At 34.0% G+C, this 18,579-nt stretch overlaps 3 protein-coding genes across 5 annotated transcripts; 1 reads left to right on the top strand and 2 right to left on the bottom strand.

Annotated features, from left to right (window-relative positions):
* The first annotated feature begins 1,656 nt into the window (after nucleotides 1–1,656).
* On the top strand, nucleotides 1,657–10,081 carry LOC105119912 (synaptonemal complex protein 1-like). Of its 3 annotated transcripts, XR_841213.1 has the most exons (20): nucleotides 1,658–2,067; nucleotides 2,162–2,211; nucleotides 2,498–2,705; nucleotides 2,793–2,918; nucleotides 3,124–3,222; nucleotides 4,424–5,100; nucleotides 5,189–5,437; nucleotides 5,511–5,639; nucleotides 5,718–5,786; nucleotides 5,856–5,966; nucleotides 6,566–6,673; nucleotides 6,750–6,860; nucleotides 6,936–7,022; nucleotides 7,644–7,736; nucleotides 7,829–7,936; nucleotides 8,092–8,178; nucleotides 8,324–8,392; nucleotides 9,079–9,181; nucleotides 9,694–9,746; nucleotides 9,840–10,081. XR_841213.1 is itself a non-coding variant. In XM_011018108.1 (19 exons), the coding sequence occupies exons 1-18, from the start codon at nucleotides 1,899–1,901 to the stop codon at nucleotides 9,178–9,180; spliced, it is 2,652 nt and encodes an 883-aa protein (XP_011016410.1). In that variant the 5' UTR covers nucleotides 1,658–1,898; the 3' UTR covers nucleotides 9,181–9,182; nucleotides 9,695–10,081. The 3 variants fall into 3 exon arrangements, 2 of the variants coding, with proteins under 2 accessions (XP_011016418.1, XP_011016410.1); XM_011018108.1 differs by having other exon boundaries at nucleotides 9,079–9,182; nucleotides 9,695–10,081; XM_011018116.1 differs by lacking the exons at nucleotides 9,079–9,181; nucleotides 9,694–9,746; nucleotides 9,840–10,081 and adding an exon at nucleotides 8,523–8,954 and having other exon boundaries at nucleotides 1,657–2,067.
* Nucleotides 10,082–11,764: 1,683 nt separating this feature from the next.
* On the bottom strand, nucleotides 11,765–12,556 carry LOC105119904 (uncharacterized). The gene is made up of 2 exons (XM_011018098.1): nucleotides 12,276–12,556; nucleotides 11,765–12,173 (listed from the first exon to the last, which is right to left on the bottom strand). Exons 1-2 carry the CDS (start codon nucleotides 12,420–12,422, stop codon nucleotides 12,003–12,005), a joined length of 318 nt encoding a protein of 105 aa, XP_011016400.1. The 5' UTR covers nucleotides 12,423–12,556; the 3' UTR covers nucleotides 11,765–12,002.
* A 3,982-nt stretch (nucleotides 12,557–16,538) lies between these two features.
* LOC105119895 (uncharacterized) lies at nucleotides 16,539–17,799 on the bottom strand. The gene is given in 3 exon segments (XM_011018088.1): nucleotides 16,539–17,273; nucleotides 17,275–17,309; nucleotides 17,421–17,799. Coding segments are annotated over 3 exon segments (642 nt in total). The 5' UTR covers nucleotides 17,634–17,799; the 3' UTR covers nucleotides 16,539–16,879.
* Nucleotides 17,800–18,579: the final 780 nt, after the last annotated feature.

Below are 18,579 nucleotides of genomic sequence, written 5' to 3'. Positions count from 1 at the left end.
TTTAAAAGATAAGGAATGAAAAGCAGTCATGTTATGATATTTGTTCTGACTTGAATCCTGTGTTGGATGGGATTCATCTACAGTTTATTTAATGATTATTTAAGAATATGGTTATAGTTATTTTTTAAAATATTTTTTATTTAAAAATATATTAAAATAATATTATTTATTTTTAAAAAATTATTTTTAATATTAGCATATCATAACAATTTTAAAATATTATTTTTTTTAATTTCAAATAAAATAAAATTTAAAATTTTTTAAAATACAAACTAAATCACGTTGCTAAATAGTAGATAAAGTACAAGTTTGGATTGATTCATAAAACAATCAACTAAATCACCTAACTATTTTATTTCTAAGGATAAATTGAGAATGTACACTAGCAAGTTATCCACATACGAACGGTAAAACATGAAACACGTGAATTTTAAATGTTTGCAAGCCGTCAGTCAAAGAGTAAGGCAGTGTTTGGGAACGCATTGAAGCTGCATTTCCAAAAAAAATTAATTTTTTTTTTATTAAAATTTAATATGATTTATATATTTTGGATCGTTTTGATGTACTGATATTAAAAATAATTTTAAAAAAATAAAAAAACATTATTAATATGCATTTCGGTACAAAAAATTATTTGAAATATGCATTTCAGTATAAAAAATTATTTGAAAAGCAACCGCTATTACACTACCAAACACACTCTAAATACTATTTATCATGTTTATACGATGACTTTCCACCAAAGGTCATTTGCCTTTCCCTATTGAAGGATTAGCATTTTTCATTTTTTCCAAGTCTTCTTTTCTTAACAAATAAATAAAGTCCAAAGTGATAACATATAATCTAGGCTAAGTCATGGGTTAAGTCTGCATACATGTACATGTAGAGTCTATATATATATATATATATCTAGTAATTTATTAGATTTATAAGTAATTTTATTAAAAATAAATAAATTAAATTATTAAAATTAAAAAAATAATTATCATATTTTAAACCCTGAATTGACTAGTTTACAGAATAAAATTGAAAGTCATCATCTACTTGTCTGTTTTTTCCATTCAAGAAAAAAACTAGTAAGAGAGATTATGAGATATTCTTGAAATCACATACTCACATACTCACTTGCATGTTAAAAACCCTGTTAAGTTAATAAATTAAAACCTCTCTTTTATTACATGTGAGTTTAAAATATTTGTCATGATGAATGATGGGTTATACTTTTTATTTTAATGAAATATTAAAACACATGGAATACCTAATGAACTTTTCAATGATAGCTCTTATTAAAAGAAATTCTAGCCAATAAAAATAATATAGAAAGTGTAAATTAAAATCTTATAATATATGATTTAAAAAGCATTTTAATTTTTAAATAAAATTTTGAAAAATCTATCTAATAATCTATGAATCTGATTCTTTCATACAAGTTCTCGCCAATAAACATCTTAGCTTGATTTAAATAAAACAATCAGTTACATAAGTAAGCATAGTTTAGTAATTTTATGAAATGGATAGCTTTAAATCTAAAAAAATATAGTTTATATAGTTGTTTTATAATGTAAAAGGACCACCTCTCATTATACTCAACCAATGCAAAAAAACTGAAAGAAAGAAAAAAAATTAAAGTTTTGCCATTGACACTTCATCTCTTAATTAGTTTCATGTAATTAAGAAGGTAGGTTCCAACTAATTTAGGGTCCTCTCCCGTTGTCAAGAAGACCCTTCTTAACCGTCTAAACTCCAACGTCACATTGACGCACCAAGGCCAGACCTATAAATACCCCGATATTTGGCGCCCAAAACATTCCCAGTCGTCTAACTGAAAACTCCAAAACTTAGAGACCGAGCGAGAGAGATTGAGAGATTCAATAACAATTTCTAGGGCTTACCCGTACATGCAATCGGTTATCGATTTCGAGATGCAGAAATTAGGGCTTCCAAGCATGAAGACTCTGGATCAGTTCAAATCGCTATCAGGATCAGCAAAGAACTTCTCATTCAATTCGCGGCCATCAACGGACTTGACTCCATCGGGAAGTTTCGCTAATTTGAAGATCACTGCAGGTTCTGATTGAAGGTTTTTGATGATTTTTAGTTCTCTTAGAGATATAACCTGAACATTTGCGATGATTTATGTTTTGAATTTGTCTGTTTGCAGAGAAATTGGTCAAAGAACAGGCTTCTGTCAAAACAGATCTGGACATGGCGGTACATGGATCTCTCTCTTTACATGTGTTAATTATATGTACGAGTATATGCACTTACGTACATGGATGTGTACTGGCTTGTACACACATGCTTCATTGTTGATACATGCATGTTTTCTGTGATATACGCGCATCTCTCTGCGATAACTGCTTATACGAGGAAAAGTTTTAATATCTTCAACCTAACCTTCTAATTCAATATAAATTACCGTTTTTATTATCAAAATTAGGTCTAGTTATTCTGATGGACTGGATGCGGATTTTGATGGAAAATTCTCATTATATAGAACACCAAGCTGAAGAAATCAATGGAGCACATCCATGTGTTGGAGGATAAATTGCAAAACGCGTTTAATGAGAATGCAAAGCTTAAAGTAAAGCAGAAAGAGGATGAGAAACTATGGAAAGGATTGGAATCAAAATTTTCTTCAACAAAGACTCTGTGTGATCAATTGACAGATTCCTTACAACACTTAGCCGGTCAGGTTCAGGATGGTAGGTATTTCTATAAGTTAGAGGTCTTCAAATTCTGTATAGTTTTTGTCGTTAATGGTGACAGTTGCCTTTAACCTGCTTCCACAGCTGAAAAGGATAAGGAGTTTTTTGAAGGCAAACTGTCTGCAAGCTCAAATGGCATTGACTATTTGAACCAACAGCTGAATGATTTATCTGTGAAATTAGGCTCCGCGGAGCTAACTATTAGAACTCGTGAGTGGTTTACAATTTTATCATTTTCCACAAACAGTTTTCCTGTTTCCAAGATGAGGATTGTTTCAGTGCGTGTGTATGGTGTGTTTGCTGCCACTATTAGCTAACAGGACCTTACTAATGATTTACTGATAAAGCATTGCAAGGCTGTGTTTGCTTGGCACTACAATTCGTGATTCATAATGTTCTTGAATCTTGTATGTAGGTGAAAGGGAACTACAGGAACTTGAAATTGAAAAGGAGGAAAGAAATAAGATCTACATAGAAGAACTACGCCAAACTACCAGTCTGATAGAAGAAAAAGGTACATGATGTTAAAACAGGCCGATCATTTTCTGGACTTGCTATTTACACCCTTCAACAATTAACTCTTCAAGCACATGAATTAACAAACAACAATGATTATGGAACAGTTTTTTTCTCTGATATGTTTATTTCCCAAAGAGGAAAAGAAAAGTGGAAGGTTATGCTTCAAACACCTTTTAATCACATACAATGTGGTTCAGCCACACCTTAATGAGTAAGAAGTTGCTTATCAGGCACACATCTCATTTTCCATTTGTCTATCGAATTAAGAAATTGCTACTAGTCACATAAAAGATAATGTTGCGTTCGCCTTATGTTATCTTCATTTTCATTATCTTCCTTTGTTTATTTTTTTATTTTTAAATTTGGACATGCTTATTGACTTGGATTGCCTTCAGACCATTATTATCATTGTTCCTGGTTAGTCACTTAGGTGGGAAAAAAAAACATGAAATTACTGTTAGTGAACTCAGGGTTGAGTTCCTTTTCAACCATGTGGATTTTCTTTTAGTGGTCAGAACTCGCTTTCAGTTTTGGTATAATTGTTGATGTATGGATCTTTGAACTCACTCTAATCAACATCGTGGGGTTCTTTTCTGAATTTAATTTGTTTCTTTTAGGGCTCAAATTAGAGCAGTGAAATGTTTATTGTTTCATTTGTTTCTTGGCATAAACTGTTTCATGAATTAAATTGTATATAAATTCTTTTCTAGTACCTTTAGAAGCTTCTCAGTTTGGTATTGGCAACTATACCCCATATCTTCTCGAGTGAACTTATATTACATTAATTATCTCATGTGTTTGCTTGCCCTGGAGTTGCAATGCTAGTAGTGATATGATCCTCTATAGCATTTTGTGTATTTCTAGTGATGCAGACTCCGAGCACATTGAGATTTTCAGAATTTCTGCTACTTCTAGTGAGCATGCATCTCTTTATATAGTTCATAAAGTATCTTAAAATGACAAAAAAAAATAAAATAAGAGGAGAAATACCTAGTTCATAAAGTATTATGTATTGAGACCATGTTGCCTATGATCCATAATGTAATGGCTCATGTCAAATTCTGCTGATGTTGAAAAGTGCATCTCATACATGTATGCTGATTGACTTTTAGTTTTAGGAGCTGTTTCCTAACTCAGTCTCAGATTCCGTGCATTGTTCGTAAAGGCGTTCTTCTTTTCTTTTGTTTTGCATGCAGATGCCATGCTTAAGAAGTTTGAAACAACTGTAGCAGCTAATAGATTGGCTGCGGAGGACCTAAACTCAAAATTGGAAGAGATGAACCATGAATTGATACTGAAAGGAGACAAAATTAATAGTTTAATGACCACTCAAGAGAACTTGGCGAAAGAAAAGAGCGACCACCAATCGAGAAGCAATGATTTTGCTAACAGATTGGCCATGTCACTCCAAGAGATTAAAAACCTAGAAGGTTTTCTTCATGTACTGGCTGCGCAATTGGTTGAGTTGGATAAACAAAGTTTGACTTTCACCACCAAGTTTGATCAGCTAAACTCTCTCTATGATAGTTGCTTTAAGTTGGCCCAACAGGAGAGAGAACTTGCTGTGAAGCATGTCCAAAGGCAGTATGATCAGCTCCATGATCAGTCTTTGTCTGTAAAGTCGGAAAAAGACGCCATGAAATTGGTAAACCAGGAGTTGAATGATAAGATCATTGAACTTCATAAATCCCAAGAGTCTATTATGGCACAGCTTTCAGAAGAATGTCAGTCAGCAAAAGAAAGAATTCAAAGTTTGGAGTCTGAAGCTGAAACACTGATGTCAAAGAAGAAGGAAACGGAGATGTTGGTTTCAAAATTAGAGGAGAAAGTTGACACCTTGTCAGAAGGATTGAGGTCATCTGAGAATAAAATGGTTTGTGACCTTTTCTATTGCATTCTCTCTTTTAGGTCATGTCTGAGCATGCACTTTTAATGCTCCATCCTTTTCTTCTATCTCGCAGCAAGATTTGTTGTTGAAAATTTCAGCATTAGAAATTGAAAACAAAGACAATGCAGAGAGGTTACAGGATGAAATACAGAGAAAAGAAGAAGAAATAGATTCTTTGGGAAAGGAAAGTGAGAAACATGAGCAACATCTAGGTTCATTGGAGAAACAGGTTTGCCAGCTCCATAGTGTCTTAGAGGAGAAGGAAAAGCTTATTGTTCAATATAAGGAAAGAGAAAAGAAGTTGGAAGATCAAATCACTGAGGTCTGAACAAAGTTAAAACCTTTTGGGTTCTTGCAACTTTCAAATGTTTCTGAGGTTTTGTATATTATGGCAGAATCAGGCATCGTTGACTGCTGCTGAAAGCAAACTTACAAAAGCAAAGAAGGAGCATGATATGATGCTGGAGAGCAAACAATTGGAGCTATCAAGACATTTGAAAGAAATATCTCAGAGAAATGATGAGGTGCTATCATTTATCATTACCTTTTACGAATCCTCAATGAGTTGTGCAGTACTTTCCCATTGAAGCTGATTTCTACAGGCTATTAATGACATTCGGAAGAAGTATGAAATGGAAAAGCTAGAGATTGTTAACATGGAACAAGAAAAGGTTTGCCCATCCTATAATGCCCCTACATGCTAGCCATGAAACATGGGATTCATGGGTTTGGTATTTCAGGCAGACAAAATCGTATTAGAAATGGAAAGAAAATGCAACCAAAAGCTTGTCCAATGCAAAGAAGAATCAAGGAGGCAGATGATGTGCATTCAGGGGGAACATGCGGCTCTGGTATGCACCAGAGAGTATTGCAAACTTAAAATTGAATTTAATCATTCTACTGAATTTGAGGCATACAAGGACCTAAATGCTTTTTTTAAAAAAAAAATTGGATTATGTTTACAATTGCATTAATTCTTATTATTTGCACACTTATTACAAAAATACACAAAAAAATCTTTCTTGAGTGTGACTGATCCTTATTTCCTTTTTAATTACCTGGAACCAGTAGACTAAGAGATACAGTGAAGTTCTGCAGTCTGCAAATTGACCATTTTATCCGTTATGTATTATCAAAAATTTGTGCATCGCTATTAACCTTGAGGACTTTTAGCTGTATTATAACTCACATATGCCGGCAAATGGCAATTTCCTAGAAGACATAAAATTAACTATGTAACTATATAAGAGAGGAATTTATAAAAGCAGTTTTGTCATGTTACCAAATTGCCATCGAACAATTTATTTATGGAACTGATTTCTGAGTTAAATTTTTGCAAGTTTCTAGAAGTATTTGCTACATTAACTGATCTTTATTTGAAAATTAGAGCCTTGATTTTTCTATGTTTTGTTACAGTTGCTGATCAATTTACATTCTGCGCATTGTATAGGTCTTAGGCATTCAGCAGGAGCATGATAGAAAGGAGATCAGTCTTAAAGCTGCTCACAGTGAAGAACTAAAGTGTGCCCAACTTCAGGCTGAAAATGAACTGAGAGAGGTATTTGTAGCTGGCAATTCTGTTAAACGTGCAAAAATGAGTGATTTGGTTTCTGATAGGTTATTCACTTGCCCAGAAAATAATAGAAGTTAGGAATGAACATGAAGTTCAAATAAAAGCTTTGAGGTGCCAGCATGAAGATGAGTGCGGGAAGCTTCAGGAGGAGCTGGATCTCCAAAAGTCAAAGGTGTGCATCTCTAAAGTTCTATATCATTTTACATTATCTGAGCTGTGAATGTAGCTTGATTATAGTACATTGCAGGAAGACAGGCAGAGGGCTTTGTTGCATTTGCAGTGGAAAGTGATGAGTGACAAACCACAAGAAGACCCAGAAGTGAATTCGAAAAAGGTTGGCTTTCTCCACTAGCACATGTAGGTTGGGAATACCTGGATTTTAAGATGCTAATCTTTTTAGCTATGAAGGAATTCCCATTGATGGTCTCTTTTCCAATGAAAATGTGTCACATCATTCGCAATATATTGCAATGCTACTTATGATCTGACAATGAAATAAATCCTTGCTGATTTTTATATCTGACTTCTGACTGTAAGTGCATAAGTTCAGAGGTTAAGGTTTTTTTTTACTTCTAGTCCCGACATAGTTTATTGAAGTATTCTTCTAGTGTCGTGTCGTAGCCCCAAATCCAGACTGGTGAAATTTCGGCTATATAATATTTTATCTTTGTATGCGTACAGAATTTCTTATTTCATGATTTCACACTGGCAAATAAAATGTCTTTCATGTCTTCAAGTATCATCTAGATTGAATCCTAAAGCAGTTCTTTTGCTGCATTACCTAAATATATTACTCATTCTCTTACATGAAGTAAATATGATGTGCTTCGTGGCAATGTATATTATATCATTTTCCTTTCATTCTGCATATGGAATTTCCTATCTTTTATCCACAGACCACTAGTGAATGTGCAAGATCACTAAACATGACCAAATTGATGACATTATTATGTAGAAGGAATATTCTGTTTCATCTGTTAAGATGAGAGGTCCTGGTGGTGCTAAAAGAAGCCACAATTCTCTGGGAAGTTTACAGAATGAAAAGAAGGTACCAGAGAGCATAGGATCGTTTTACTTCCATTCAGAGAAATCTCTGTTGTAAAATTTTTCACTCTATTTGTTATCCTGTAATATTTATAGGATTCACATGGCCTGAAAGCTACACAAACTCCAGTGACAAAGTTATTGAAGAAAGTAGAGACTCCAAACTCAGGAAGTGTGATGGTTATTCCTAAGCATCATAAGAAGGTGAGATACTTCTATACTTGGTATTTTTGTTGTACAAAAAAATGGGATGACCTTAGACTGAAGCTGCAATTTTTTGTTATCGCGTCTGGTCTATATTTTAGAAAGTGGTTTTCCATCATCCTTCCCCTTCATTTTTGGACTTTATTGAATGGCAGGTAACTCACCATGAATATGAAGTTGAAACCAACAATGGAAGAACAATCACTAAACGCAGAAAGACAAAAAGTACAGTCATGTTTGAGGTATGCACACAGTCCTTGTGTGCCCTGTTACACCTGCTGTTTTATGCACAAACGAAGTTAAAAAGGACATAGGCTGCTTGCTAGTATTGAAGGGCCTCCATGTTTACTGTGCTTAATGCTGGGTTTCCTTGTCTTGTTGCATCAGGACCCCAGAAAACATGAGAGGACAAGAACAAATACTCCAAAGGCCAGAACTCCAAGATGTGTTGCCAAGGTAACCTAAAGACATGTTATTTCCGAAATCTTGATTTTTCAATTGTGGTTTAATGTATTCTTTCCTTTTCCTTCAAAAATTTGCCAACTTCTCTTTTTAAGCATAACTACATAGAAATATCACTTTGTAGTTTGGTACTGCAAAGGTTTACCACAAATCGGATGACTCATTAGTTGATTAATCGTTGACATTGTTCACCTCTCTATCCTATAAGGAGGCCGAATGAGCAACCCCATGTGGGCAGCCATATTAGAGTTAAGTTTTCTTTTTTGTTCATTTGCTTCATCCTACTTGCTTTTTCGAGCATGGGTAAGTTTTATTGCCTGATTTGGAATGGTGTTTCGACTTCCATTCAGCTCCACAGTGGTTCCTGCTGTAAACCTCCATGCTAAGAAAGTCCCACCACCAATTATACCGAGTATCAATTCGTTTTGTATGTGTTGTATTTTCCCCGTATGCCAATACCATGCTATTGATTTCGGAATAATAAAAACTAGAAGGTTAAAGAGAAAGGAACCCTGGAAGCACGAACAATGTAGGCTAAATTTTGGCAAACTACAATTTTATGAAACTACAATTTTATGGCAGTGGGCAATGCACAAGGACATGCTTGGTTGTTTAAACTAAGTTTAAGTACTGATTCCTTGGTGCTTATTTTTAATTGTTAAAAAACATTTTTAACGCAGGGACTTAAGGGAGGGGATCAGTCACATCCATCAACCATTGGCGATTTGTTTATGGAAGGGTCTCTGAATCCTTATGCAGATGATCCATATGCATTTGGTTAGAGGTAGTTTTCTGATTCTGAACGTCTAATTTTCAGTTGGCATAATCCCATTAATAAGTCTTTTCCCTTCCCGTGTCGATGTGCAAATTAGAAACTCTTCTTTTATGAAAAAACAAGTATCTCAACCATGAGACAGCATCTACTTCAGATTCATGGCACGCCTAGTCAACAGATAGCCTCCTTTAGGATGTTACAATATGTTGGTTTATGAAATCTCAACCAGAAACATCAATACTCACCATGTTGAGAATGCTAATTTCCCTATGAGAATGCTAGTCTCCTGTAAAACTAGTCAGACAGAGAACAGGGAGCCTTTTTTTTGGGTATGACAAAAACGAAAATGAAAGCTTCATGACCTGACAAACGATTGGCTGCAACTTGCAAGGCAGTCGTAAGAAAAGAATGCCAAATAACTTAGGGGCAAACTTTTTCCCCTGTAATATGCCTCACTAGGCAGATCAAGATATATGTTACGCGTGCTTTTGTCTCAATTTTGGAAGCAATCCTTGCTGCCGATGTTTTGAAGGTTAAGGGACTGGACAAAAGTTCACAGAATAACATGCACAGGTATGGAGCCCGAAAGCACTCTTCGATTGTTTGTCAGAGAACACTTTTTGAGCACAAATTTGCTGATAACAACATAGCATGATAACTTGAGAGGAGGTATCCGAGCTTCTACGGGTTCTGTTGTATCATTTTCAATGCTGGGCGAAGATGCTTAAACTGTTCTAAGTGAACGCAACTAGTTGTGAAGGACCGTAAAACTTCTGTTTAGAACATGGGATGCACTCATGACAGTAAATTGGTATAACTCCTACGTAAGTGTTGCGTACACAACTACATTGGTGCAGTGTGATAAGACGTTGAATTTTTGAACTTTTGGATCATTCCATTTCTTTAAATCTGTGCGCTTAGTTGCTTTAGCTCACAAGTACGATATATAAATGAGTGGACTGGATTGTGTGGGGCCCTTGCCTTGTAACTATTGGGTGGAACCAGCCGGTACCAGGTTCGAAACTCAGTATTTAGAGGTATTTAAAAGTATGCTATCGTGTTTTAAAAAAAAAAGTTTTAAAAAATTATTACCGTGTTTTAAAAAAAAAAGTTTTAAAACATTATTTTTTATTATAGTTTATTAAAAAATATATGTTTAATTATAGGTAAACATATTTATTTAGTTAAAATGTTTTTACAAGTGTTTTTGCTAATAAAATTATATATAAAAAAATTTTATATTTGTGAATGATATTAGGGTGCATTGTAATTTTCACACATCTATGATACTATTGTATAGTGCCGAGTTGCATAATTGAATCGTTTTTTCTGTAAGTAATATCTTTATATAAATCTAAATGCACATATTAGCTTTTCACTTGAAAAGCAAAATTTTTATTTGTTTTTGTTTTCTAAAAATATTTTAAAAAAAATTAATTTTTTTTATTTTAAATTAATATTTTTTAGTATTTTCATATTATTTTAATATATTTTTAAATAAAAATTACTTTAAAAAACTATTATTATATTCTCAATTACACCTCGATGCTTGTGGCCAAACCACACTTTTTCATGCGACTCACCTGTAATCTGTGTATCAATTTGTAACCAAATAATGAAGAATTATGGTTGATAAAAACCACAGCGGTCACTGCTTCAAACACATTTTAATATGTATATTTCAGCATTATTTGAGAATATAGTGTAAATTATATTTTTAAAAAATTAAAAATATTTTTTTATTAAAATTTAATATGTTTTATATGTTTTGAATCATTTTAATATGTTGATATCAAAAATAATTTTTAAAAAATAAACTAACTTTTGCTATTACAGGTTTAAGAAAAATATGTTTTTTCTAAAAAAGATATTTTTGATTATAGTTTTAAAAAAATATATTTAATTAAAATTAATGTAAAATAAATTTTGCAAGCAAAATAAATAAAAAGAAGATATCCATGAGTAAAAATATGTTATTTTAATTTTTACAAAATAAAAATTTGAAACACAATTATATATTATAAAAAACAAAAAGTTTATTTGAGCCATAGAAATTTTTTTCTCAGTGATTAAGCAAAAATTAAACATCGGTACCTAAATAGCCTTGATTTCTGATCTTCAAGTTGAACTTGGATAGAACAAATCCACCTTCGCATAACACCCCATCTCCCCTCATCAGCTGGTGGATGGGAACTGCCCACTGATTCCAAACCAGCATGTCTTCTATTGAAGGACGGGAAAGCTTTCTCACTGCGCTTACACTTTCAAACACGTTGTATCCAAGTAACAGCTTTCAATGCTTGGTTTGCTATTATATTCGTGCGCTGTATGTGGTGTCCTCTCCGCTCTCTTGGTTCCACAGTGACTATTTTCTATTTTCTTGCATCTGCTGCGTCGACTATAAGCTATGGTAGCTAAAATCCGTCGTTTCTTCAAAAACAGAGACTATTGGATTCAAAGCATCAGGATATTGTAGTTAGAGACGAGAGTGGGCATCTATTTTAACAAACGCTTAAAGCATTTAGTAAATTCAGTGATTTTCCATGCGCATCATATGTGCAGTTTGGATATGAATTTAGCACTTAGGTTGCTAGGTACGATTACATTGGTTTGTCCATTTCAACAAGCAAATTGTAGCCATAAATATAAGCTCACCATTTTCAGAGAGGCAATCATTTCATACATCACATTGTTGAAACCGGTCCCAGAGGAAGCAATTACAATTGACCAATTAAACTGACAACCGGTGGCGTAGTGACTAGATAGTTAAATCAAATAAGTGACCCAAATCTCCACTACTAAAAGCGAAATAAGGTGCTACCATCAAATTCAACCTTGCATGAGCACAATCACTAAAAGGAAAGTTGAAATAGAAAGCACAGCCATGACCTGCAGAATCACTTCCATCAAGCCACAGAGTTTGATCCTCTTACTCTTCAATCGCTCCCTCGCCAATTCCATCTTCAGATCGCCGATCTCTCTCATCATCATCTCCTTGTCCTGCAACGAGTTCCAATAAAAACAAACACATAGGATTTCGAAGAAAGATTAAAAACAACAGAATGACTTGATTGAGATAGACAGGGAGAGTGTGTTTTTAACCTCTCTCTGGTCGTCGATTGAGGTTGTAAAGTGGCGATTTGGGAACGATTTGAGCAAGGAGAGAAGAATGGCAGCTTTGGCACATCGAATGGCGACTTGTGATTTTAGAGGTTTGTCTTTGCTCTCCATCTTCTCTGCTCCTTCCATCCTGACTCTGATCTCTCGCTCTCGCTCCTTTCTTGCTTTTGAAAACAAGAGGTGATTCTTCCTTTTGAAAATTTGGAGGGAATGGATCGAGTGTACTTTGATATACAAAGGCGCTACCTCCTCGAGATTTTGAATCTTGATTTTCGAGAATAGCCGCGCAGCAAGCATGCTGCCTGTTAAGTAATCAACAAATTGGGCTTGTCCCTGATTCAGCCCATGTTCTTATGGAAAAGGCCCAGTGACTTACTGCCAGAGTTTGCGCAATTTGTTTTTTTAATCAACGTATCCATCATTTAAAGAAAGACTTAGTATTACAAAAATATGTTTGATGATATACCCATACCATCGCGAAAAACGAACAACAGCAAACTTCATATATATATATATATATATATTGGTTTTCACTGCTGTGGAGGCATAAAAAAGTGGTCATTTTTTGTACTGTTGTTTGCTAATTTCTTGTTTTTATTTATTTATTTATTATGTCTTCTTAAAATTGTTTCAAATATTTAAATGAAAGGAAAGGCAATGGTAGCAAAAATAGCCAAACACACTTCTTGAAAAAACTTGCTTCCGCGGGGGCTAAAAAACAACATCTAGCCATTAGAGTAAGGGATTATGATTGTTCATGTATTTGAGGAGTCCTCGTGTTTTCATTTTTAGATATGGAATGGATTTGACATCCTCTGACTCAAGAATTTTTATACTCGAATTTATATGTAAATAATTATTATATTTATAATTCTTTAATATATATTGTAAACAATTTTTCTTTGATAAAAACTAGTATAAATAATTAAAAATTATAAAAACTGAAAAAACTCAATGAAAAATAAATAGATAAAAAATACCTTCTTTATTTTTCATGGGCCTCAATTGCCATTCTTAATTGGAGGACAGCCCGCTCATTCTCCATGAATTGTTACTCTTGAAGAGACCCGGCACTAGAATGGTCGGCCGGCAATATGCAGATGACATGCTAATAACAATTTCAGAGGTCCCTCTCTTCCAACCCATGGGTTAATTCTAGGATTTGCCTTTGCATGTATTTGATAATGAGCTCCTGGGCATTCTTCTTTCAAAGTGGGGCTCCTCATCCCTTCTTGGCCACGCTCTGCTCCACGAGCTTCTTTTATCGTGGTTTGTTAGCGCACACATCATCAAATAAATTTCCTTCCACAAGATTCTAGCACACAGCTGATAATAAACCTGAGATTATTGTGCTCTGATAAGAATTGATACAAGAAAAGGTTAAAGACAACAATTAAATAAAGAACACATAATATTTTATGAGCAAAAAAGATTAAAGATATTATGAACTCTAAATCCACAAGTTTATTATCTCTAACTAATAATAATGAAGTATGTTTTCTTATAATATTTACAAAGCTTTAAATATGCTAGAAACACAAAACAAAACAAAAACCTAATATTATAAAAGAAAGAAGCATAAGATTTAAAAATAACAAGAAAAATTATAAAAACTACAAAATCAAGGGTATCCATGAGATTTTTAATGTCTCAAAATCCAATAATCCGCATAGCAATAAAAAAACTATTAAAAAAATAATATCTAAAAACTCTTGTAAAATTTTAGCATTATTTAACTGTTATATCAAAAATTATAATTGTTTTTAGTTATTATTTGATCTGACATAACAAAAAAAAATTTGAAATTAAATTTATCTTGTTAGTCTATAAATATATTTACTAGTCCATGTAATCTCTCTAAAATAAATTATTATCTAATTGTGGGATACATCGTAATTTATCTAAACTAAATTTTCATCTATTGCGAGAAATATACGCTTGATTGTTCAGAAGTAACTATTGACATAGGTAGAATTACATCAAGCTATTTGGCTAATCAAAAGGCAGTAGAAGTCTGATTAACCGTTTTGGGCTGGTACTATTCTACTAATTCTCTCATGATCGTAGAATAGATCCTTTGTCGTCTTTTGTTGTCGCTCTGGACAAGGGAACCGATATTGCAGTATTCTCTTCTGCTAGTCACAACAGGAATATGGGACTTGGTGTAGTGATGCTGAAATTTACTTCTGCAATCGAGCCTTTTCTCAGTCGATCGAATGTGTTTTGAATAGCACGTCTAGGACTCCACATCACTAATTTAGGGCTTGTGTAAATTCACAGTTGTGCTATTGATTTTCGTTGTATAGAAATAAGAGGTTTAGTTGGTTCTTTTAAGTTCCAGCCCATGCCACTCCTCTGGTCTCAATATGTGGATTCAAGTCCTAGCTAGCTTGTACTTGGGAATTGAGATCATAAGCCAAACACGGGAAATATCCTCCAACCAAGCAATTCTGTGCTAGTTTACTAAACATGTGTCGTCGTGCATCAGAGTTTTGTTCCAATTTTCTGAGGAGGTACTTGAAAGATGAATGCATCAGAATTTCTCAGCCTCTCCCGATGGATAAAATGCGTTGCTGTACAATTTATGCGAATTCTTCTAATTTCCAACAATTGCTTTTGTGCCAGTTTCCTCTAGGCGAAGCAGCACTAGCTAGGTTGATTATATAATCGTTGAGATCATAATGTTGGATCGGAAGTGTAGGTGTTACGGAGACGAGATGCTTAAGCAAACCCTACGTGTTTATCATGGTTTAAGATGCACTGATTCCAGATGGAACGAAAGACGCACGTGTGCACGTGCACGCACCTACACGATTTGAATCACTGAATGGTAGAGAGTAGTGGTGACCCAACAACACAACATGAATCACTGAAGTCAAGTTGAATGGTGGAGTAGTTATGACCTTACCGAGAAAGAAAAGGAAACATTATAAAATAGTTGTTACTAAATAGGGTGCCTACACTACTATGCCAACCGGATTAAACTTTTTAATAAAATGAATTGACTTGGGATAATTTGATTAACATCAGTGGAGATATAAAATTGAGATAATTCTTAAAAAATAAAAAATAATTACAAAAATCAAGGATTACTAATTTAAAGCTAAAAGATGAGAGTGGGAAAAAATAAATTTTTAAAAAATAAAATAAAAAAATTAAACTTAAACCAAGCTAGATTCTAAAATTAAGACCTGTCTCATGAAACCACAATGCATAAAAAACTACATGACAAAATTTTTAATCATAAAAAAATTAAAATTAAAATAAATAATAATTAAAATAATAATAACTAACTTTAGTACAAAAAATAAATAAAAAATAATTAGAGATTAAATAGAAAAAAAATAATATTAACAATCAAAAGAATAAATATAAAAATTAAACATATAAATTTTTTTTGAAAAAAAGTCAATAATTGTTGAACCATCACTAATTAAACCATACGCACTAGCTCATCAGCTGAACCGTCATGGAATTTTTTAGGCGACACCTTAGTTGGCTATTTTTAGTCATTGAATGCTGTTACACATGCTACCCAAATGCACGTGTTATTTACTAGTTGGTGCATGTGTAACACACGCAAATAATTTTTTTTTTTATAAATTTTATTTTTTATTAAAAGATTAATTTGTCCTTCATGTAAACTTAAAATAAAAATAAAAATGAAAAGGCCCATTATCTAATGTTTAGTATTTTTTTTTCTTGTAAGAGTATTTAAGCATTTTAACTATTTAAAACAAAAACAGACCAAGAAGTCATTGTGAGCAAGACCATTTTTTTTTTGTAAGAGCAAATTAATAATTACATTATATAACAAAATTGTAAAGAGACCAATTTACCTCATTCAATTTTGAAATATCAATTGAACCTTATGAAGATTATTTTGCTTCTTAGTCTGCTTTTCTTTAGCTGTCACGCGTAAAGAACCGAAAAGCCATCACATTGCAGCAATTCAGGTGAAATATATATGCCTTCACCGTCAATCACTTGTATACCACCCTTAGTTTTTTTTTTATTTTGTTTAAAAAAGGTTAATAATATATATATATATATATATATATATATATATAATGGGATTCTAAATTAATCACAAGGGTACTCCGTTGAATTTAATCTGACTCATAAACCAAGAAATGGCGTTTTGCTGATACAGAAGGACAATCCAAAGAATCCCGCACGCAAAGCATTAGGCATTAGGCCGTAGCAGATCAAGTGAATTAGAGTTTCTTATAGCAGGATTCAACATATCTTCTCTAGCACCATGCATCATATAAATATCCGATCCCTCAAAGTTAATTTGTACATTAATTAGAACATTTCTATATTCTCATAGTTTTTTACATCATACAAGTTAAATAGTCCCCCCACGTACTAATAATACTCTCTCTCTCTCACACACAGAGCAGTCATTTTTCAATAGAGACCGAAAGAGCTTAAAATTATTATGTAGCGACTACTCTAGCTAGATGCATGATCCTAGCCCTTAATTTATTTCATGTTGATGAAGGGAATTAAGGAACTCCATCAAGTGTTTAGCATCCTAAAACTTCAAACCTGGCTTTGATGTTTTCCTCCCTGAAAATTAATTAGCAAAAGAGGCTAAGCCTTTGCTTGAATAGTTTAGGAGGGCTTTGCTCTAGTGGATGCAGGAATTTGCAGTTAGGGCAGGTAGGAGAGGACCTGCAAAGCATCACCAACATGTGGCACTTTGTGCAAACTGTCGCTAGCATTTCTTGTTGATCCTTTTCAAATGCTAACCATGATGGACGCCGTGTTAGTCCTCCTGAATTCCCATTAACTCTGCTAGATTCCTTGAACAAATCACCAAAACTCCGGATGGAGCCACCAGGATTCTGCTTTGTAATATGGTCGTGTGTATAGCTTTTCCTTTGTGATTGATCGTATGGTAGGTTTAGCTCAAGTTCTAAGCTCATATCATGATCAGGACTTGGTGGCTCGGGGCTTCTCCTTGGATCTCTTATGGGTCCTTGTATTATAGAAATGTATCTGCCCTGACTGCATGCAAAAGCAGATGACGAGGTCAAGAGTCTAACTAAAGTTCAGTACTAGAGTTTTACATTTAGTACACACATGTATCATGATCCAACAAATCATACTATACAATACCTGAATATCGAGGCATCTTTGCCACTCCAGAGGTAATGGAGTCTCAAGGTGCAGCTCGATTTCAAAGAAGGATTTTCTGCTTTCTGGATTTGATCTTTTCTCGAGGATCCCTTCAGTTTGCGGATCTTCCCACTTTCTCTTCTTTGATGAATCATCAAGCCCCGGGATTAACTTTTTCCCGTTTGGAGATGGGAGTGCTTGAAAGGAGACCATGGCTTCTATTCAAAGGAACTCAACTTTCTCTCTCACTTCTAAAGTGAAGTGATCAATATGTGAAAGGTTTGGGTAGTTATACAGGCTGAGTTTGCCCTGTTTGGTCAGTCACATTACTGCAAGGGAGAATCTAATAGGGCAACTTTGAAGGCAAAGGGCCTAGTGCATGACGTGCTATCCAAGTTGGCTCTTTGGATTACTAAACAACTCCTTAATAAAGGCCAAGATGTGAAAGGATTTGGAAAGCTAACCAGCGCTTCTAGGCCATTTAAGCAGACCCTTGGCCTTGGTGTGCCATCATAGCAGTGCACATAAATTTTTCGATGGACCATGATACAGCTAAGTCACACTGAATCATGCATTGGTCATCATGGGTTGAATTTTTTTATGTTTGGGCATAGAAACTCCTGGCTGCTCGAAGGACAGCGATTTACTGCAGTGGCACCCAATTTAATTACATATGGAAAAATAACCATATGAATAAGCTATATATATTCGTTTTTGGAGCCAGAACTAGCTATGATCTTGATATATAGTAATTAGTAAGCCAAGCCGAAAGCAAAAACCAAAATTAAGACGAGCCATGGGTTAATTAATTTCTTGGTACTGATCCTTAATTAGATGCGGTGAGGACGCACTGGGGGGTGGGGTGGGGTTGTGGGGGTGTGGAAAGGATGTAGTAAATGCGGGGAGTCTGTGTACAGTTGAAGAAGGTCTTTAATGCTTATGGATCTTTAATAGATCATAACTCCAACTTCCGCGATAGGGTCGCTCAAAACAGCTAAAACTTTTAAAGCCCTCAACACCCTCCTCAGCTATATATTTAAACTTCCCATGAACAAACGCTTTTAAAGCTCTTAACAGTCTCAACCATAGAAACACCCGTGTGTTTTTTATTGTGTTTTGTAGGTGTTTTTAAAAATAATTAATTTTTTATTAATATTTT

The sequence above is a fragment of the Populus euphratica genome, unplaced genomic scaffold (assembly GCF_000495115.2).
Source record: "Populus euphratica unplaced genomic scaffold, PopEup_1.0 scaffold6.1, whole genome shotgun sequence".
NCBI classification, from domain to species: Eukaryota; Viridiplantae; Streptophyta; class Magnoliopsida; order Malpighiales; family Salicaceae; genus Populus; species Populus euphratica.
This window is presented reverse-complemented; position numbering and strand designations above follow the sequence as displayed.